General features: G+C 40.3%; 1 protein-coding gene across 4 annotated transcripts in view; it reads right to left on the reverse strand.

Annotated features, from left to right (window-relative positions):
- Nucleotides 1-21,174, reverse strand: part of Ae2 (Anion exchanger 2) — a 46,963-nt gene that overhangs the window by 10,068 nt on the left and 15,721 nt on the right. For 2 of the 4 annotated variants that reach the window (XM_053767697.1, XM_053767698.2), the window contains 9 exons: nt 17,838-17,967; nt 16,346-16,377; nt 13,644-13,762; nt 9,092-9,281; nt 8,308-8,406; nt 7,489-7,721; nt 6,424-6,586; nt 1,989-2,087; nt 48-771 (listed from right to left, as the gene is read on the reverse strand). In XM_053767697.1, the coding sequence (XP_053623672.1) occupies nt 48-771; nt 1,989-2,087; nt 6,424-6,586; nt 7,489-7,721; nt 8,308-8,406; nt 9,092-9,281; nt 13,644-13,762; nt 16,346-16,377; nt 17,838-17,967 (1,789 nt within the window). Of the gene's footprint in view, nt 1-47; nt 772-1,988; nt 2,088-6,423; nt 6,587-7,488; nt 7,722-8,307; nt 8,407-9,091; nt 9,282-12,410; nt 12,531-13,643; nt 13,763-16,345; nt 16,378-17,837; nt 17,968-21,174 lie in introns of those variants that run through there. The other 2 variants (XM_053767699.1, XM_053767700.1) reach the window with 2 other exon arrangements.

Genomic DNA, 21,174 nt, shown 5'->3' on the forward strand with positions numbered 1-21,174 from the left:
CGGGTGCATTAAAATGGGTAGGAATTTTACATGAAAAATATAGTTACCACCAAAGAGACGTCCAGTGCGAGTGAGCGGGTCGTCGGGTTCCTGGGGGAGCGCAGCGCGCTCGGCCTCCAGCAGCGCCTGCTTCTCGCTGAGCGGCGCCGGCTCGGCCGCTCCGGCAGCGCGCTTGCGCTCGATCGCGTCGCGCTTGCGTCGCCGGATCATCTCGCTCTTCGCGCGCAGCTCTTCAAACGGCAGCAGCGCCTGCCGCTCCCAATCGCCGGGCGGCAGCACGATAGAGTCGTCCAGGAACTCGTTGATGGCTGATAGTAGCTCGCGCCGGTCGTCCGCCTTGTATGCGATCCCGTGGAACGACGGATTGGACATCAGCGTCGAGATCGACCGACCCACTTCGTGGTAGTCCAGGTCCGCGCCGCTCGGGCCCAGCAGGATGAACATGAACCGCACCGGTATAGGGACTTCAGTGATGGAGGGCATCGGGATGCCCTGCGCGAGCCGCACGAACGCGATAGTAGGCTGCTCGAGGAAACCGACGGCACCGACCAACACGGTGGTCGCCTCGGCCCCCTCGGGGATGCGCTTGAGGATGGAGTCGTTGTGTCCGCGCCGCAACTCCTCCTGCGAGCCGTCGGCTGCCGCCGCCACAGCCGCCGCCGCCAGGTACTCCACCTCGCGCAGATCGCCACCGGCCGCTGACGACTTCTTGCGCTCGCTCGACAGCGGCAGCGCATACGAGCTGCGCCGCCGACGCTGCTCTGACAGGTTCTGTTACATCAGTGCATCGCTTCAATATACACATCTGAGAAAATACCTATTTAAAAAGATGACCGTTCACATGCGGTGGGTCTCATGATAAGAAAAAGAAAAATAAATAAATTTAGAGTTCGGAGTGGTCATAGGACTTTACTTGATGTAAGTTAATGTAAATTTAAACTGTTAACTAATGTGGTTAACATACGTCTAAAGTGGTTAGATGTATCAATCACATAAAATAAATGAAACGAAATTTAACTCACAAAACAACCTAAACAGTTTGAGACTCTCTGAGACTCATCAGGAAAACCCAGGAAAACTCATACAACTCTAAACCTTTGAAACGTTTTATTTATAATGGGCAGAAAAGTAATTACAAAATCCATTTCAACAAAAATATATTAGGCAAAAAAACAATGAATAATTAAGTACCTATAATTGTCATGCTTCACTTTGCTATTGTATTTATATGGACATGAACAGTGACATTCTATTCTACTGTGGTTAATATTTATAGCATAATACCATAACGAGAAAATGGATAATTAAAACAACAAGGTAAGGTATTCTATTATTCTAGAGATCATATTTTACCATTCTGCTATAATAATGGTTTGAATGGAATATTTCGTCAGGGTTGTCAACAAAACAAAAGGAACTAAGAAACAATTGCTATCCATAAGAGACCACGCTTGTCAGGAAGCGGGTGTAATCAATAGTCGGCTACTACGTGACAGAGCTGATGTCGTGGAGATGGCAACATGTGACTACCGCCTTGCAGGCGCCGGGGCATCAACGGTGAAGGTGATCGGTGGCATACACGCTAGTCTAACTAACACACTAACACACGACCACACCAATCGCTAAACAATGAAAAGGTGAAAATAACTTCCTGATTTGTCAGCGCTGAGTTAATGCCACTACAAAATATTTTTATAGGTACTACTGGCATTCAACAGGCATGCGGCCCACCTAATGGGAAATGGTCGCCGCAGCCGTTGGACGCCTGCAACAACTTAATACCGGAACACAACAATGCAAGCATTGCTGTATTGCGGAACCAGATGCGAGTGAGGTGCTGCAGCGAGGTACTGTACTGTAGGAGATCTACCTCAGGTAAAATGGTACATTAAATTTGTTGAGTACAACGATGGGTGCAAATCAGGAAGCGACAAGAGATATAATGTTGGTTCGAAGTGAGGGTCGGGCTAAGAGGAAAGCGAGCGTACGATGAGATGCGCGGAGTGCCGGCGGCAGGCGACGGTGGCGGAGCACAGCGAACAGCGCGCGCGCCCCGCGCCCCCCGCACCCTCCTCCAGCCACAGCGACTGTACACCAACACCATCTAATTGATCCACTCCACCGAATGTCTACTAAGTTACTATTCTATGTACTAAACATATGCTAGGACCGAGATCGGATTACCGCATGTGTATTCATACGTGCCAAGATAAGTATACATGGACGTCATATAGGAATTTGAAACGTTACTTGAAACATAATATCCATCTGAGCCGTCACATTTTTGGTTATTGTGTTATTTCTGGTGTTTGGTGTATTGTGAAGCCCGAAATCCGCGTAAAAAACTATAGAATTTTGATAATTGAATTGTAATTTTATGGCCGGCCACTCACTTTACGTCAACTATCCATGAAAATGTTATTGTTTCTTTATCAGCTGTCAAGACATCTAGTTGACTTATCATTTCATAGTATATAAAAACAAAGTGGCTTCCCGCTGTCTGCCCCTATCTCTAAAACCACGCAACGGATTTTGATGCGGATTTTTTAAATAGATAGATACCTACCTACTGTGATTCGGACGTTGAGAACGGTTTATGTGTAGTATAATTTATTACGGTTTATCCCGAGCGAAGCCGGGTCGGGCCGCTAGTACGGTATACCTATAGGTACCTATGGGAGGAAAAGTAAGGTTCAAAAACTAAGTTCACTAGAAGTAGGTCGATACCTAATGTACATTTTTAGAAAAAATGAATCTTGAAAATGGGTTCATAAGCTTCTTACAAAACAACAAAATATTACGAGTACATAATGTAAAAAATCGTCAAATCTAGACGAGCATAGGTTCTTGCTTATGTCAGTGTTTCTTTAAAAACATTTTCCATAATAATCTCGAACGTGACTGTCTGTACATTCAAGTTATCCCACATGAATGTACCTATACTTATGTATTGGCCAGCGGCATACCACGCGGCCGGAGTGGCATTTGGTTGATAATGTTGACACGATGCTGTCAACCGTACCCACCGGGAGCTACGCGATGTGGAGACAGACTCCCGCCAGCAGGAACTGGTGCATCATGTAGTTTTGTTGGAACAATTCGGTTCGGACTTTACAGTCATATTTCAAATGGAAAATAGGTAGGTACCAAGGTAATTTACTTCTAAAGTTCCTAAGTTTAGACTTCAAAGTGTTTTTTACACTGCTTGATATAAAATCGTGAAGTATAATGAAGTGCCGCTAGACTGTTGTTACGAAGCTTGGTAGCGAGCTCTTTTTATTAATCTAAGGTAGCGAGGAACCTGCCAAATGTAGTTAGGTAGTAGATTTATTCATTTAATAATTTATGTCTTCTCATGTTTACCTACTCGTAGGTACCTACCTACATTGTTTGCGATATACTTTATTTTAGTAAAGTACCTAAGTACCTAATTCCATAGTATTTTTATCTAAATTAATGATTTGATACCAGCGGCCTCGTCGAAGTGCCGCGGAATTTCGCGCACGCATCCTTCACTGCGGATTAACCTTGACATACGAAATTCTATCGCGCCGATAAAGCCGATATGTACCGATAGCGCGTCGCATAGACATATCATTGCTACTGTTCGTTGCTACTATCGCTGCTACTATCGCTTTTCTTACTAAGTACCTACTAACAAAGTATTTTCCATTTCATTGTTATATTCGAGCATACCCTATATTATATATACACATAGAGTATAAGTTCGAGTACCTACCCATTAGAGCGCGTAGCAGTCAATTCCTTTCATCATGACATCGAATGATATTCACCCAGATAGATAAACCTGACCATGACTAAATTATTTTATGAGCGATGAAAATTCTGCATTAACATTGGTCTAGAAATTTTATAATCCTTTAATTTATGATAATGTCTAGAACATGGATATAAAATAAAATAAAATAAATAAGAACCTAGTAAGATACCATCTCAAGTTTGTACGACGTCATGAATGACCAGCGCTTCATGCACCAGCACTCGAATCTTTTACCCTTATGGGGGTCGAATTTTGAAAATTTCTTTTTTATCTGAGCACTACGTAATAACCTAAAGCTACTGCCCAAATGTCGCGTTTGTAGCTTCTATGGTTTGTATGGCGTTGATTAGTAAAAAAATGCTGGTCCTTTAAAATAGGTATATATACATAGATAAAGATAACACATATATTATCCTATCCTTCTAATACTATAAATGAAAAAAAAATACAATTGAGTATGTATGTATGTTTGTTACTCTTTCACGCAAAATCTACTGGAAGAATTGTTATGAAATTTAGTACACGGGTACAATGTAACCTGGAATAATACATATCTAGGGCACTTTTTACCCTGAACTTCCCATGGGAGCGCAGCCCGGTGACGTATAGGTAGTACTAGTATTCGTAGGTACGTATACAGTATATTTTTCCATTGCATAATGTAGTCACAGTGGCCGTTTAGTCTGCTGTAACCACACTGTATTATAGTTCTACTTAGTTCTGTCGTATCGTACATTTAAAATGTACATGGACATAAACCCTCGTCATAAGAATCTGTCCGCGCGCAGCGCGCATGTCGACGCGCACCGTCGCGTCGCCATTGTGCGCACGTTATTGTGCGCGAAGCACATACCTACTTCAATTGTCAAAGCCACATTTAACTATATTGTAATAAGCTTAATTTTCAACTGGCTACATAAAATAGTAAAGTTTCAGCTTTATTATTTATTGATTAGCTCGACCATGTAGAGCATGGATAGCTGTCCTGTTATTATGTCCATTTAGTGTGTAGAACAAAGCAGGTGGTATCTGATAAGTAAGTATAATAACATATTAGTTTTAGCTCGAGGACGTTAAAAGACCTTTGAGAGAGAATTAAAATATTCCATCTTAATTAGTGTAATTTTTGTGAAGGTCGGTGGTGAGTGTATGCGCTCGAAAGCTCGACGTCAATCCAATTGGTTCTTTGCAATGTTTTTTAGCGCATATCTATTTCTGGCCACAATACCGGCGCCCGCACTCACGCGACTCTTCCCTTATGACCTATTTCATTTACTGTGCTTATGACGCTTCCCGCTACATAATGTCATGGTCATTTTGGAAGAACCAATAACCTCATCAGTTTTATGAGAAACTTGAATTTTTTTTGTTGGTATGTAGGTACATACCGATATAAAATTACGTCTGTAAATAATACTTACTTTCACGCCTGCATTATAGTCGTTTGTGGGTTGATATTTTACTACATGTATACCAAATTGCATCAAGATCGGTACAGCGGTTTAGCCGTGTGGAACAGACAAACTTTCGTAGGTGGAATATTAGAATGGATTCTTTACCTTTTTATTTTAATAAACAACATTAGGGCATATGGCAAGCTTTCTTTCTAAACAACGGCCTAAGAGAACACTTGGCAGTTTGATATCCAGATATTGATCGTGTGCATTATTGATGTCGGTACCAGTTGTCTCCACTTCGGAACGTAATTTCAGCGGACACACGTCCCAATATATCCAATCGTTATAATCTATCTTAATAACATTTGAAAAGCCAGTAGATTCGGTACTAATTCAATTAAAAATAATTTCAACTATAAAAAATTATTATAAAAAATGTATAGAAACACCAAATGCATCGCAGATGAAAACGATATCGTGTGAATATTTCAAATGTGAACAATTAAGGTTAATTCATTAAGTTCTGCTGGAACGGAGAGGGCATAGCGAGGCTTACCCCTCCGCTAAAACAAAAGCGCACCTTTTACCCTAATATTTATTTATATGTATATGTTACGGCTAAACCCCGATGTGCGGCTACAACTAGGTTTAGCCGGCTAGACAATAAATCCTAGATTAACTTAATAAACATTAATATAATTTGACTGTTTTATTCTACCGGTCCATGTTATTGGACTCAACGTCGATATGATCTTCAGCATTTCTTATCTCGAAAAGTAAAATCTTAATCTATATCTATGAACTGTTGGTTGATTGTCTGAAAAAATAATTAATTAATTCAAAGTACCTCGTTGTCCATCCGTCTGTCCTTCTGTCAAGACCTTTATTCTCAGAGGAACACTCAGAAATATCGGATTGATTGAAATTATTTCTCTTTTTTGCTCTTTTACTGCATTTTTTTTTTTCATGTACTTGTTGTATTCCATATGCTTAGCTTAATGTAAAAATGGACAAAAAATATACAAAAAGACACAATGTAGGTATAACATAACAATAATATATATAGCAAAATAAAGAATTTGATTTCATTTGAACATATAGTAGACAATTTTACGGGACACTTGAGGCGCGAGACTAACTCGCAGTTGACACGTTCTCAACTAGCCTAATAGGGAGAAACAAATAACATACATAGGCCGAATACGAGGAATAATCTTTAGAACAGCGGAGTAAATCGTAACATACCTGCAGACTGGTGTAGGAGGAGTGCTTGCGGCTGCTAATGCTGAACCGGTGCAGCAGCGAGCGGTCCTCGTTCACGTGCCGGTGTCGCAGCAGCAACGAACGCATCACCACCGGCTTGTCGTCCTCTTCTATCAGACCCTCCGACACCATGTTCTCCACCACCCTACAAGATATGCGCGTATTTAGCCTTTTAGTTATCGCGCGCCCCGATCGGATTGCAATCCTGTTGTTGCTCAATTGTTTTTGTTACCTACATCCAGGATCGAAGGGTAGGAAAGGAAAGAAGGATAGAAAAAGTTGATTATCCTGCTTCTCTCTGTCCTGCCTGCTTGTCTAGTCTAGTTTGAGGGAGAACTGTTGCTCGTTAGAGAAAAAGGGATCAATTTTATTTGTTTTTCTGCTGCTTTGGCTTAATAAAGATATGTTTATCTGGCAGCACCTTGGCTGTATACGCTCCGAGATTTTAACGTGCCTCTGTTGTTGAAATGTTTCATGTTTAACTGAAATTAAATTAAGCATTGTTATGCTTATGACGACCTCGGTGGCGCAGTGGTAAGATTCTTGCCACTGAACCGAGAGTCCCGGGTTCGATCCCTGGTCGGGTCATGATGGAAAATGATCTTTTTCTGATTGGCCCGGGTCTTGGATGTTTATCTATATATATATATTCGAACTTACTTTGGGGCTAGCTCAATCTGTGTGATTTATCCTAATATATTTATTTATTTATGCTTAATTTAATTTTATTTTATAGTGTAAGTCTGCATAAACTGGGCTCAAAGTTTTCTTTTAAGCGTGGGAATGTGGCGTTTGATCATTGAATGTCATTTTAAAGATATTGTCGAATAAAAAGTCAGATTTTACGAGATAATAAAATGACATTTCGACTCCAATATTACATTCCAATATTAAATCCTGAAAATTTGTGCAACGTAATAACTAGCATCAGATCGGCATTGATATCTGCTTCCTGGAATGAATGGTGTTTCGTGAAATTTAGTTGAGCTGAAATTCATAAGTTTTTCGAAAGGCTATCATCCAAGGATTAGCTAAATGCGGACAGACCTGTAGGCTACGCCGGGCAGGTCCTTCTCGTCTAGGTCGAGCAGCACGACGCCGGTCTCCAAACAGCGGCGCAGGTTCAGCAGCGAGTGGAACGACAGCGAGGCTACGTGCGGCCGCCCCCACCGCGCCGAGCCCTCCTCCACATCCTCCTCATACTTAATCCAGCGCGCTGTTTCCTTCCACTCCGCTTCGCCTTCGTCTGTCGCGAGCAGTTCATCCAGTTGGACGAATACCTGGGAATAGCCAGCATATCATTAGCACACCTACATAAATGAAAGCGTCTTGATAAGCGGTATTCCCGGGATAAGTACATTTTCACCGGCATCACTTCCAGTGAGAATTTTTGTTAAGGCATAATTTCTTTATTTCCTATAGTTTAGATGGACTATCATTGTTCTTCATCTGGTGTTTCAGTTTTCAAAATAATTTATATCCTACATGTTGCCCAGGCAATAGCTATATAACAAAAAAGTTTCGAATCCGTCCAGTAGTTCGAAGATTAGCGTGTACAAACATACGGACATACAGACAGAATTTTTTATTCAAATTCTAACTCTATTACTATGACTCAATCGCCTAATTTTGTTTATATGTAAACATATTCAATGTACAGATTCTTTTTTTCTATTTCTTTTCTTTTCTCAGTTTCCGATAAGCCGGTATTAGTGACGCAGCATTATTATATATTATTAGTATGGATGACAATAGAGACTTTAACTTGGCTTCCCTTTGATAAAGCTTGATGTCACATTTGTATAAAAACAATAACAATATTATATACTCCAAAGCTAAGAAGAGTAAAGCGAATCAGTCCCATACCGAGTGCGGATTCTTGTCGTACATCTTCTTGAAGGAGGCGTCCGGCATGATGTTCTGGACCTTGTCGCCGCCATCTCTGCGGCCGACGTGCACCGTGCCCTGAGACCAACTTTATTATTAACTTATTACTATCTACCAAATATACCTATTTAACATGCTGACATGATGCGTACCTAACTTGCTACGTTCAAAGTGGTAGGTGATATTATATTTAATTGTAAATAAAAATTAAATGTTTCCTACATTAAAATTATTATTATAATCATAATACCTATAGAATAGAACACAATTTTTAAATGTAAAGAATTGCAATGGTTTGCGTATTATTTTTAATTAATCAATGGCACCCCGGTTTACTATGTTATAGTAAACTCATGTGAGATCCCCGTGCCACTAAATGTGACAGTGACGAACAAGCTCGCAGGACTGGACAGCTATCGTCATAAACAATGACGTTCGAACTTTATGGAGCGGCTAACAGTATTAGAAGTACCAATGTCAGGGAATACCATTCAGGGAATTCAGGTATGTCAAGCATGAGTGCTGTCAATCCGTGTAGAACAAACATGGTCGTTTATGATGCCGGCTGTATTTTAGACGCTGGTATTTTACAATTATGCCTACTCGAAACACCCTGTAAGTATTTTATTCGTGTGGTTATGCTTATATATATTTAAGAGGTCTTGACAGATTAATTCCGTGGAATGTAACACAAATAACATTTTTTTTATTAGATAAAGAATAAAATACACTACGTTGTGGGATAATATAATGTGAGTCTCACCCTCGGTTGTATCTTGTGTCGGCGCAGGCCGCGCGGGTCCTCGGAGCGGTGGCTGGCGAGCTCGTCGCGGTCCGCCTCCAGCAGCGGCTCTTCCACCGGCGCCAGCGACACGCGCCGCTCGCCGCCCCGCTCGCCGCCACTACCCTCCTGCAGCGAGTACTTGCGCGGATGGTGAGTGTGCAAGTGACGGCTGCGGAGGAACGACCGGGTTACTGAGCTGGCGGGCACACTACTGCGACGTAAAATCTCAAGCCTCTCCATCACTGTCAACTATATTAATTAAAAACGTGAAGCTCTAGGTAGTTATACTGTAAAATTTCTGCAGAAAATCTACTAATTTGGCAACAAACATGCCCATGAAATGTGGACAACGTGTGAACGGCTTTGCAATATGATCATAAATTGATGATGTGTAAACGTGTAATATTATTTTGCTCCAATATCGCGGAAGTTAGTCGTGACTAGATCTACAGGTGGTCACGGCTGCCAAATAATTGCGTTTGAGCGTTTGAGCGTCACGTAACCTAGGGTTCCGCGCCAAACCCTGCTCGCATCTCGCAGGTGCTCACGTGTATACTTCTTGCAAACAATATTCTAATTTGCTAGATCTACGTCATTCCATCCATCCACTGCTAAAGACTAACACAGAAATTTATCATTTATGCAATTTCTGACAACGGAACAATAACGTACGGAACCCCATACAAACCGAGACTTTGCCGAACCGTTGTTTGTCGTACTATTCTCATCATAATCTCAATTTTCACGCGCGACGTCCGAGCATGAATTTGAAGAAAAATTTGAACCCAATCGCCAATAATAGACAAGACTATTTGTCAAATAATTTATATGATAAATATTAGTGATACGTGATCGGTGTGTGAAGTGGATCTAACAATAACCGGATTTATAAGCGGAGGATTTCAGACAGACTGTTTTTAGAATCTTACACTAGTTATTGATTAAGTCGTTATTCGAATACCTATAATAAAACAACAAATAACAACCAAGTAACTTCTATCAGAACTAATATTATAAATGCGAAAGTAAATTTGTTTGTTTGTTACCTATTTACGCGTTATCTACTCACTACAAACACGTGGTATATGGGAATTTGGGGATAAAAAGTACCCATTATTATCTCAGATTACAGTGTCTATTCTATCCGTGTACCAAATTTCATAACAATCCGTCCAGTAGATTTCGCGTGAAATAGTAAGAAACATACATAGGTACCTACACATACTTACATCTTCAAAATCTTTCGCATTTATAATAGGAAAAGGATATAGGGAACCTTTCATCCCAAAAAATAAAATTGTTCCCGTGGGATTTGCGAAAATTTTGGAAATTCTTGCCCTAAGGGGGTGAAATAGGGGTTAAAAATGTGTATAACTTCGTCATTATTGAAGTGTGCGCCATGAAATTTTAGATTTTGGATGAAGCGCGGCTCTTGAGATTAAAAATGTGAAAGTAGGTACATTTGTGTTTAATTTGTTACCTATTCGTAATTTATAACGACAAGCAAAAAGGACCTATTATTCCCGGGGAATCACTAGAAATGACTGCAATATTGGACGTTGAGGTCCATAATGTCCCTTTCCCAAAATGTCAGAGTAAAACATTTCTAACTTCCTCACTCCTTACTTCAACGCATTTAAACTAAATTATCACTAAAAAAATCGTTCAAATAATTCAAATTTACTATCTCTTCTAATATAAATGTTAAAGTGAGTTTGTATGTTCCTCTTCAAGCTTCCAGTCAACCTAACACCTATATTTAATAGTTGAATATTGCATGATATATTGTACTACTTAGCCTTCATATTTGAAAAAATACCTACTGTTCCGCGGGTAAAAGCTAGTACATAGTGTAGTTGTTGGTATTAATAAATTAATAGCAGGTAACTATACTCCTAACTGACACAGTCCCACTGAAAAAATGCTAAAAGGGTTGCGTACACATATGGCTTTACACCAAAATCCTCCTCAATCGTCGTATAGATGTGAAAGAAGGATAAACAGACATATACACGTATATACTTATTAATAGTAGGTAGAGTACAGGTAGTACGAATTCCTAGCTCGGCAAGAACTGTCTGAGCGAGTCTCAATAGCTATTATATAAATATGGCTTCAGTTTAGAATTATTTTATGTGAACTCTCTAGTGCAATGTAAACCACGGCGTTCTCATGAAACTTGCATTCAAAATAATGTCGATTCGTTGTCAGTCTGCCACGACGTCTTGGCGCAAACGGTATTCCTTAGCTTAGGTACACCCACCTACATAGCACCAAGTGTGGACATTCAGAATAAACTCGCAATATTTTAAAATTTTGGACAAAAAGTAAATCTCATTCACGTAAAAATATCGTATTACGTGCATCTTGCAAAATAATAGTAAACAAAATTTTAAATTTTGGCATTCTTGGATAGTATACAATGATAACTTAATAATTCTGTCACATCTGCGATCTCGCCCTAAATAGGTTTCGTACCTCACGGTAACAAAACGTACAGAACAGAACTAAGTCTTACCCGGTGGCGCTGATAGAGTGCGAGCCAGCCTCGCCAGACTCCCGCAATCCGCACCAAGCGCGTCACACGTTACATGCTACAGATATTTTCGTTGATTTGATTTCGATGAAAAATTTTTTTCAAATGCCGAAAGCAAATCAAATCTATGAAGTCGAATATAACCCCTCAGCAAAAATATTGATATTTTTCAACAAGCGACTTTTTGTCATATTCATTCAGGAATACATACATTACAATCTTTTAATCACCAAATTAGAGTAGGTACCGATAAGTAATTAATCTTTGTCAATGATTTTTTACAAACCGATACCTACATACATTGTTATTGATCAATAGTTGCAAAAAACATAGCAATCAAATTGTTAAGGTTATAGTAACTAGTTGTTCGCCGCGAGACCGCTTGACCTCGCGAGCACGATATTTTTTTTTCAAAATTGTGAATATTTCAATGTACCCCAAGTCGAATTGTAGACCCCGCTCACTTCGCTCACTCGGTCAATTAAGGGTGGATCTTGAAAATGTGTATGGTGAAAAATTTTATTTAAACAGTGTTGGTTCCTATTATGTAGAAGGGCTTACAATTATTGTATTTTTTAAAAATTAGAATAAAAAAGTATAGAACATTGGTAAAGAGTATACAAACACGTGTTAAGATTGGTCGAGTGCTGATAGAAAAAGGATATACGTGGTGTAAAACACGATTCACCAAACAAAATATAAGAGGATGGAGTTGACCAGTTCCAGAGTAGTCAGACGTGAGATGTAGCCGGGGAGACTCACCGCTGATGCGCCGCGTCCGATGCGCGGGAGTACGTCACGGGCATGGCTACGGACACTCGGCGCCCGCGCACCGCACCACTCCGCAATATCAGTGTCACACTATATTTATCACCACGCGGCGATCCGCAACCGAAGATGTAAACACACTGTCTCGAACCACAAACGGGTGACAAGCGACAATACTCTCAGGCTGCCAGCGGGAGAGCGGTAGGGATGGATATAATCAAATGATCTTGTATTGACCTGTGCACTGTGTTATTGACTTATGATTCCGCATTCATCTGGAGCTTTGCACTCCTAATACAAAAAGTAAAATTATAATTTAAAATTCATAAAATTGAAGTGCCTAACTTTAAACTCATTTAAAAAAAATATATTTTTGCCCCAACTTGATTTGTAGACCTTGCACGCTTCGCTCGCTCTGTCCATTAGTTACGTTTGACGATCATCTCGAAGGTGTTGCCTGCACCGCACCCAGTCGCTGCCAGTCTTGTAGGTAACGGTATGCGTTACCTACAAGACTGGCAGCGACTACGTGTTACAGGACCAGTGTAGGCCGTGTGTCGCTAAGTTAACTATATCTCGCCTATTTTTGTTCAGAATCATATGATTCAAAGCAATATATAGTCTAAAGCTATATATTCCGAAACAAAAACATTTCAACACTGAATATTGTATTAATATTTTTAAGGAAAATAACATAGTATTCTCAGTGTTTCTATATTCGACTAGCTATTAAATATATTATTAGAACACATCAAAAGCACATAGACAACTCTTGAAGTTGGCAATCAAAGTGACTCCTGTGGTAGCTCCATGGGAATTGCAGTGTGCCTCGTTAGCTGGTAATGACAGGGCGGCGCTAAATGGCTGCGAACAACGGCATACCTCACCTTGTAACACTTCCTCAACTATTTAGTTGGTATTTTGCAATAATTTTATTTAAGTAGATTAACTTTAGCAGGGAACATGTATTGTTATTTCTCATTGTGTTCCCGGTTGCATCCGAATGCAATAACGCCGTGAGTATCGACCGAGATTCCTAATAAGTAGATATAAAATATATCAGAGTATCTACATGAAAACTTTTTGTATTGAAGTAACTACTGCAACATTTAATTAGATAAACCTCGCGACGATAAGAGCAGGTAGATAACATAGCAAAAGTTAGTCTGATAAATCAAGATATTGGTCCGTGAATGGTGGCATATGGTGTGGTACTCAACTACTCACTCATTTCTTTGTGCGCGACGTTCGTCGTCCGCGTCGTCGAGCGGCTCGGCCGGCTCGGCGAGCTCGCGGCGCTCGCCGCGCTCGCCGAACTGCACATGACGCTCATCTAGGTTGTCCGCCTGTACACAACACATTATCTGAAATATCGATGTAGGTTCTATGCGTATACATATAAAAAGAAATCATTCTCACATAACATGTTACTAAAATCTTTTATATGCATGAAATAATCGATTTACCCATTTTCGAAATACATTTTATTATTATCTTTACTGACATTATTCCTAGCGGACTTCGTAGTAATACCATCTCATGTACAATTAAGTTTCACAATAAATAAATAAATGATATATTTGTTTACGCACTACCTATTGTTGTATCGTGAAACTCTCTCTCATCGGAGTGTTTTGGTTCCTTTCAGCTGTTGAACGTCGGAGCCCAGGAACCGCTTTCGTTCCCACTTGTTCGTTTCACCTTCGAACGGCCGTCGACACCCCTAGTTGTCAGATTCTTGGCACGCACATAGATAAAATAAATATATAATAAAGGAGATTTGTCATAGCAGCCCGGCTCGTGTGAACAAGCTATGTAAGAACTTTACTTAGTTTAGATTCCGCCGTCACTCTACTACTGCGTCAACATCTATAAATTTTTCACAAAATGCCGGCTTGTTTAGTGGTTATTTGTAAAAATATATGCAGCAAAGTGAACATGGTGAAAGATGGAATCTCATTTTATGTGTAAGTATTAAAATATTTTTTTTTTTTAATCTGCAAAATTGTTATAAATTATTCTTTGAACGAGCTGAAGTGTCAATTCGTGCATATTTTATAACAAAGTTCATTTCTTGCTTTGTAAAAAACCTAAAATATATCTGTCCGTCTGATGGCGCAATGGGTTCGGCGTTACCTATCCTCTCAATCACAACTCTCAATGATGAGCGCGTTGCGCCTCGATGCTTTCTGTCTCCGTTGACGGCCGATGGAAGCCGGCCGTCAAATAAAGTACCCCGTATTTGTCGTAGAAAAACAACTTATCGATAACGAAATTATAAGGACGAATGATTTGTTTGGAAGTAGATAAATTCTATAACTACTTGACCAATTAAAAAAATATGTGTATAAAATTCAAACAATGTAATCCCATTAATTTATGATTAATATAATTTTACCATAGTTTTTTTTTTCTTATTTTTGCTTTCACTGGCTATTATACCTCATTCATTCGTCTTTAAATTGTAGACACCCACAGGATCCAAATATTTAGGAACAATGGATAAATGCTACAGGCAGAGATTAACCAGTTTGAATCTCTGTAGCATTCCGACGAAAATAGTACAATATGTTCATCTCATTTTGAACCGAAGTGTATTCATGAACATAAGGCTCCATTATTTAATTTTAAACGTGTCTAACTGGCAAGTGTTGAATAAATTATCTGCATTTCAATGGATAATAATAAAATTTCACAAATTTTGTTTATGTTTTATTTCATGACTGAAAATGTATATTGCTTTTATATATTCCAGCGAAGCCAAGACGAGCCCCAAGTAGATAATATGTGAAATCAATCAAATTTCACTAATCCGTTTTAACGTGCAGAAAAGACAAACAAACAAACACACTTTTACAATTAGGTATTATAAATATTATTAATTAAGAATTATTTATTATTATATTTAATGGCAAAACTAAATATACAGATGATACAAACAATATTTCATTTCTTGCTAAGCGCGCGACACAATTATGTTCATCAATAGATTTTTATCGATCACTTTCCGTGCCTCACCTGTGCCTGTGAGATTTACCATTTGGGTGTGTACAATTGCAAATGTGTGAAAATGTGGAGACTGGTACTCGTACTGAACTCGCAAGATGCCACATCATCCCATATTTATTTTATCTATAGGCACGCATATCATCCTTGACGACATAGAGCCAGCACTTTGGCTTGCTCCTTCTGCCAGGGTCGGCGGGATCAAGGCGGGAACGGCTAAGCCAAACATTAGTTCCTTGCGCAATTTGTTAGTCTACGCAAGACGTGGCTCAACCAGCGCAGGCGGCACGCCTGGGATTTGTCTGCTATGTCATGAAGAGAACGACATCGCGAGGCACCACTTGTGGGATAAGTATACCATTGTCATCTCTGGACTCGCAACTCCTCTTTGTGTCGCGACCAACGGCTACACTTTACTTCCACATAAAAAGACAGGTCTTAGAATGGATTTGTAGACCTCTCCTTTCAGCCTGTTTAAAGTAAATCAGTATACGTACATCAAACATTTCCAATGAAAACATTGAATTTATTTAATAAACTGCATTGTAACCACTGTTGATGTTCAAACGTCGTACGTAATATTAAGCGATGCTAATGAGCATCTGACGAACAGTTCCATACAGCAAAACGCAACTTTCAACTAAGAATATCGTGTTAATACATGCCAAATAATATAATAGTATTAATAAAAATATGTTCGTAAAATAATTTAAATTGTTCCACCGAATTCGGACGGTACGCGATTGACAGCAGCGGAGCCGGCGGCGCGTGGCGGGCCCGCGTGCCCTTGACAGCGGTCTGTATCGATCGTTGTGTTCCTGAGATGTGGTGCCGGCACTTCCTGGCACCGCTGAAACCTGCCAGGAGCGCCAGCCTGCAGCTGCTCCGCACGGCGGCGGCTGAAGTACTCGACTGAGGCTTACCTGCTGCAGCGCTGCACTGTCGCCCGTCTCGCCTGCGGACAAACACTGTGTCACAAACAACAGAAATGTGTGGCCGGTGCAGAGAGTTTAGCGATGCGTTTATTGCGTCCATTGTGTCGAACTGCATAAGCGGCGTTACAAAATTCCATACAATATTCGCATATTACTCATCCGGTGTTCACCGGCCTTTCGCCCTAAGCTAATGGAGTTGTAGGTACATAATACATATAATATATAATATATGGAGTTACGAGGCACAATACCGTCATCAATAAGAACAAGTAAACAGTGTAAGGCGACTAGCGATAATGAATAGCACGGTGACTGTGACGGATGGTCATTAGTAGTAACCGACGAATAAGTTTTAACATCGTTTCTAAATAAAGATGAATACGGTCCACATGCCTGAGCTACATAAATGCTTATACCGCCATAACAAGTCATAACTTTACTGATCTTTAAGAAATTATAACATAAACCGATTAGAGAATATTGCGAAACTGCACTTCGGATCACAGCAGCGAGCCGACCTACTTCAGTCCTGAAACTAACGGTTCTTTACTTATCATTTCACAGACACAAGTAGGTTAGGTCAGGGCCGTCTGTTGTATAGTAAAGCAGTCATTCAAATTATTTCCCCTATAAACTTTTTTTTTTCATAAATTCAAAAATCTTTATTCAACTTCTCATTGATGTCAAAATTTTATTTAAAACTAAGTATACTGCCGACTTCCACAGCGCAGGTGAAGAAGAAGCGTCGAACAAACTGCACTGCAACCTTATCCAATGACGACTAATAATAAGTTAATAAAATATAGGTTTTATTTAACACACGCATTTATATTAATTTAATTCAGCTCTTTTTACATTCTCATCACAGTTTTTAAGTCTGTGGTGTTTAACTATAGTAGTTTGTTTACGGCCCATATTTGGTTCATGTCAAATTCAAATTATTTATTCAGAAATTAGATCTTCACCGGAACTTTTTCACGTCAATTTTTATATTAAATAGTTATATCTTACAAGCTACAAACTACTGGCATTTCGGAACGACCACTGCTGGAAGAAATGCCGAAAGAAACTCATTTGAACAGTGTAGCCAGAAGGGCTCACCATTACTGTTTCTTATTTTTTTTCTTTTTTCTAATAATATATCAAATTACATAATATACATAGTCAAAAAGTATATCAAAATAGGTTATGATTGTGATCCGAGTGCTGATAAATTATATATAAATATGTATAGATGTGAAACACAATTAATTACACAAAAATATATGACAAACGAGATGGTGTTCCCTCTGGCAGCACCCGTTCACGAGTTGACGCATGGGTCAATGTGCTGCACTAGAGGCTTTATATTAGTGCTCACAATTTTCGACTCATCGCGCCAAGAAGATGAAGAATGCAATGATCTCTAAAACTTTCACTACCTACTTCGATTTAAAACTGTATGATTGCTACATGACAGCAGGTAGCAGAAAGCAGTCACCTGTGGCCGTGTTGGGCTGCGGCGCGGCGTGGTCGCGTTGCGGCTCCACGCGGCGCGGGGGTGGCGCGCCCTCTGCCCACACCACCCGCTCCATCTCCTCATCCAGCTGCACCTCGTCGTCTCCCGCCATCTGAACACATACAACTTCTCGTGTACAACCTGATATTCGATAAGTAAGGAGACATAGACACGTAAGTATAATGGGCAAGGAGCAGTGGAGCCGGCAGTTAGTATAATATACAAAACCAACATTCTATAACTTTAATATTGACCTGCCAGCGTTCAGGACTCGTGCCGGTTCCTGATATGCAAGTAAGCAAGCTAATGGCATGTATATTTCTGGCATAATACAATCATTTTCTTTCTTTGCACGTAGTGTAAATGGCTATCTGCTTAGTGTTATAAAAACGGTTATCAAAAATCGAAGTGTCATACAACCATTACGTTACCACTTCAACTAGTCAGAATTCATTCGATCTCAAGTAGTAATAACATAATAATATTAATACAAACAGGATCTGAAGCCTCACGTACTCCGATTAGACTGAGCGGAAGTACCATATTACCTGCGACGGATTAGCTAGACGTCCAACGATAATTCCAAAGCAATGTCGGTGATTTACTAATACGTATAAAAACGAGACCTTGATAATGCACGCGACCAGAAAAAATTAAACTTGAAAATGAACTGGTTTAATTGGTTAGCGACGGATAGAGGTGCACGCGCAGCCCTCGCCGCAGGGGCTGCGCGTGCTCCGACCTCGACCCTCGGCGCTCGCCGCGCGCCGCGCGCCGGGAGCCGACCTGCATTAGGGTCAAGAGTATCTGCCGTGCTGCAGCCAATATTATGCATTTTAATTCGTATGACACAATCGTATCACGTGTACGTATGGTACGTATGCGTGGATATTAAAACAACTTCAATTCAAACAGCATTTATATTGAAAAATTAACTAAAAGTGACACTGCTAACTCAGGAGTTCCGTATCCAGAAAATCTGATATCTGTTATTGTCTATACTATATTTTTTTCTTTGTTAGTATTTTTCTTATCCTTATACTTAAATATTATAAAACAAAGACCTCTGTATCACCTGTATGTTTGTCTTTTCGCGATAAACTCAAAAACTACTGCACCGATTTTCATGCGGTTTTCACCAATAGGTATATAGTGTGATTACTGAGAAAGCTTTAGAGGTGTATAATTTATTATGTTTTGGCCGAGCGAAGCCGGTACGAGCCGCTAGTTACAGTTTGAAAACACAAATTTGATAAATTTGTATTTACACGCGATATTTTACGCCAAAATATTTAGAACTAGCTGATGCCCGCGACATCGTTCGCGTGGCCGAACAATTTTTGGTAAGGAGTCTTCTTCTTCTAGCAGTGCCCCTCCATTACTGGAGCTCGGTTTGAGATCTTAATATTATTCTACTAGCGGCCCGTCCCTTCCGATAACAATTTTGTAAAAATGTATTGTGTTGTCTAGGTCTAAGTTCGCGGCGAACAACTGGTTCATCGCGAACACAATATTTTTTGCAAAATTGTGAATATTTCAAAAACGAGTTAATCGATTTAGTTGCCCCACGAACTTTTAATTTCTATTGACAGATCCTACATGTCACGAACTTTTAATTTCTATTGACAGATCCTACATGTAATCTAAATGAGATTTCATCAAAATCAGATCAACGGTTCGAAAGTTATCGCGTTACAAACATACATATAAAAAAAAATTTATGCCCCGAGTTGAATTGTAGAGCTCGCTCGCTTCACTCGCTCGGTCAATAATTTTAAAATTCCAACCGAAACGATTACCATAGGTATTATAGTGATTATCTGTGCAGGTGACGTGACAGGCGCGTGCGCGCGCTATGCGGAAGGGCTGTCGCGCGCCCGAATATATCCCGCTATAGTTAGACTCGCTCGGTCACGGCCGGGTAATTGGCGGACACCGACGACGCGGCTCAAACCGGCTCTACTCTATCGTAGAGTATAATTATGTTATCATAATTTCACTTCTGACAACAATCAATTTTTCATATGTTTAAACATCATAAAGTGTCATTACCAATATTTCATTAACTTAATATTATATGTAATCCGACGATGTAATCTAACTAAAATCTATGTATTACAGTGCAACCAGAATGCACAATGAAAACAAACAATGTAATTATTGAAAATACAAAATACAATTTCTTCCAATGTTAATTTATCAAACAACTTATAGTACCTACTGTCAACGTAAACTTATGTTGAAAATTATAGTTTGATAATCATACTGTTCCGTACAATATAATGACGACAGTCATAGATAATTATTAAAAACAAGTCTCGGACGAATTGTTGTACGGTTTTCACCAATAAAGATTGTGATTCCTGAGAATGGTTTAGGTAATACAATATACTAGGGCCCGTCCCGCCTTCCCTCGAGTAAAACCATCATAAAATACATACCTAAACCTTCGTCTTAAATCACTCTTATCTTAAAAAAAAAACAGCATCAAAGTTTTAAAGGTCTAAGCATACATAGGTAAGGACAACAGCGGGAAGCGACTTTGTTTTCTTCTATGTAGTGTAATCACTATACTACTGTCCCTATGGTTTTATACAAGCGAAGTCGGACCGGGCAGCTAGTTTAAAAGAAGATGAAAAATAATGTTTGAAATAGCTGTAGACATTTCTCAACAACTGCAAAGTAATAAATATTATCGACATTTGAGAGTGTAATAGTGTAAAAGTGTAAGCTCCCGACACGACTGCTGATAGGACACTCTACCCGCACAGAGAGTGGGCTCCCTAGCTCCCGATACGACTGCTGACAGGACACTCTACCCGCACAGAGAGTGGGCTCCCTAGCTCCCGACACGACTGCTGACAGGACACTCTACCCGCACAGAGAGTGGGCTCCCTAGCTCCCGATACGACTGCTGACAGGACACTCTACCCGCACAGAGAGTGGGCTCCCTAGCTCCCGACACGACTGCTGACAGGACACTCTACCCGCACAGAGAGTGGGCTCCCTAGCTCCCGATACGACTGCTGACAGGACACTCTACCCGCACAGAGAGTGGGCTCCCTAGCTCCCGACACGACTGCTGACAGGACACTCTACCCGCACAGAGAGTGGGCTCCCTAGCTCCCGACACGACTGCTGACAGGACACTCTACCCGCACAGAGAGTGGGCTCCCTAGCTCCCGACACGACTGCTGACAGGACACTCTACCCGCACAGAGAGTGGGCTCCCTAGCTCCCGACACGACTGCTGATAGGACACTCTACCCGCACAGAGAGTGGGCTCCCTAGCTCCCGACACGACTGCTGACAGGACACT

The sequence above is a fragment of the Plodia interpunctella genome, chromosome Z (assembly GCF_027563975.2).
Source record: "Plodia interpunctella isolate USDA-ARS_2022_Savannah chromosome Z, ilPloInte3.2, whole genome shotgun sequence".
Taxonomy (NCBI): Eukaryota; Metazoa; Arthropoda; class Insecta; order Lepidoptera; family Pyralidae; genus Plodia; species Plodia interpunctella.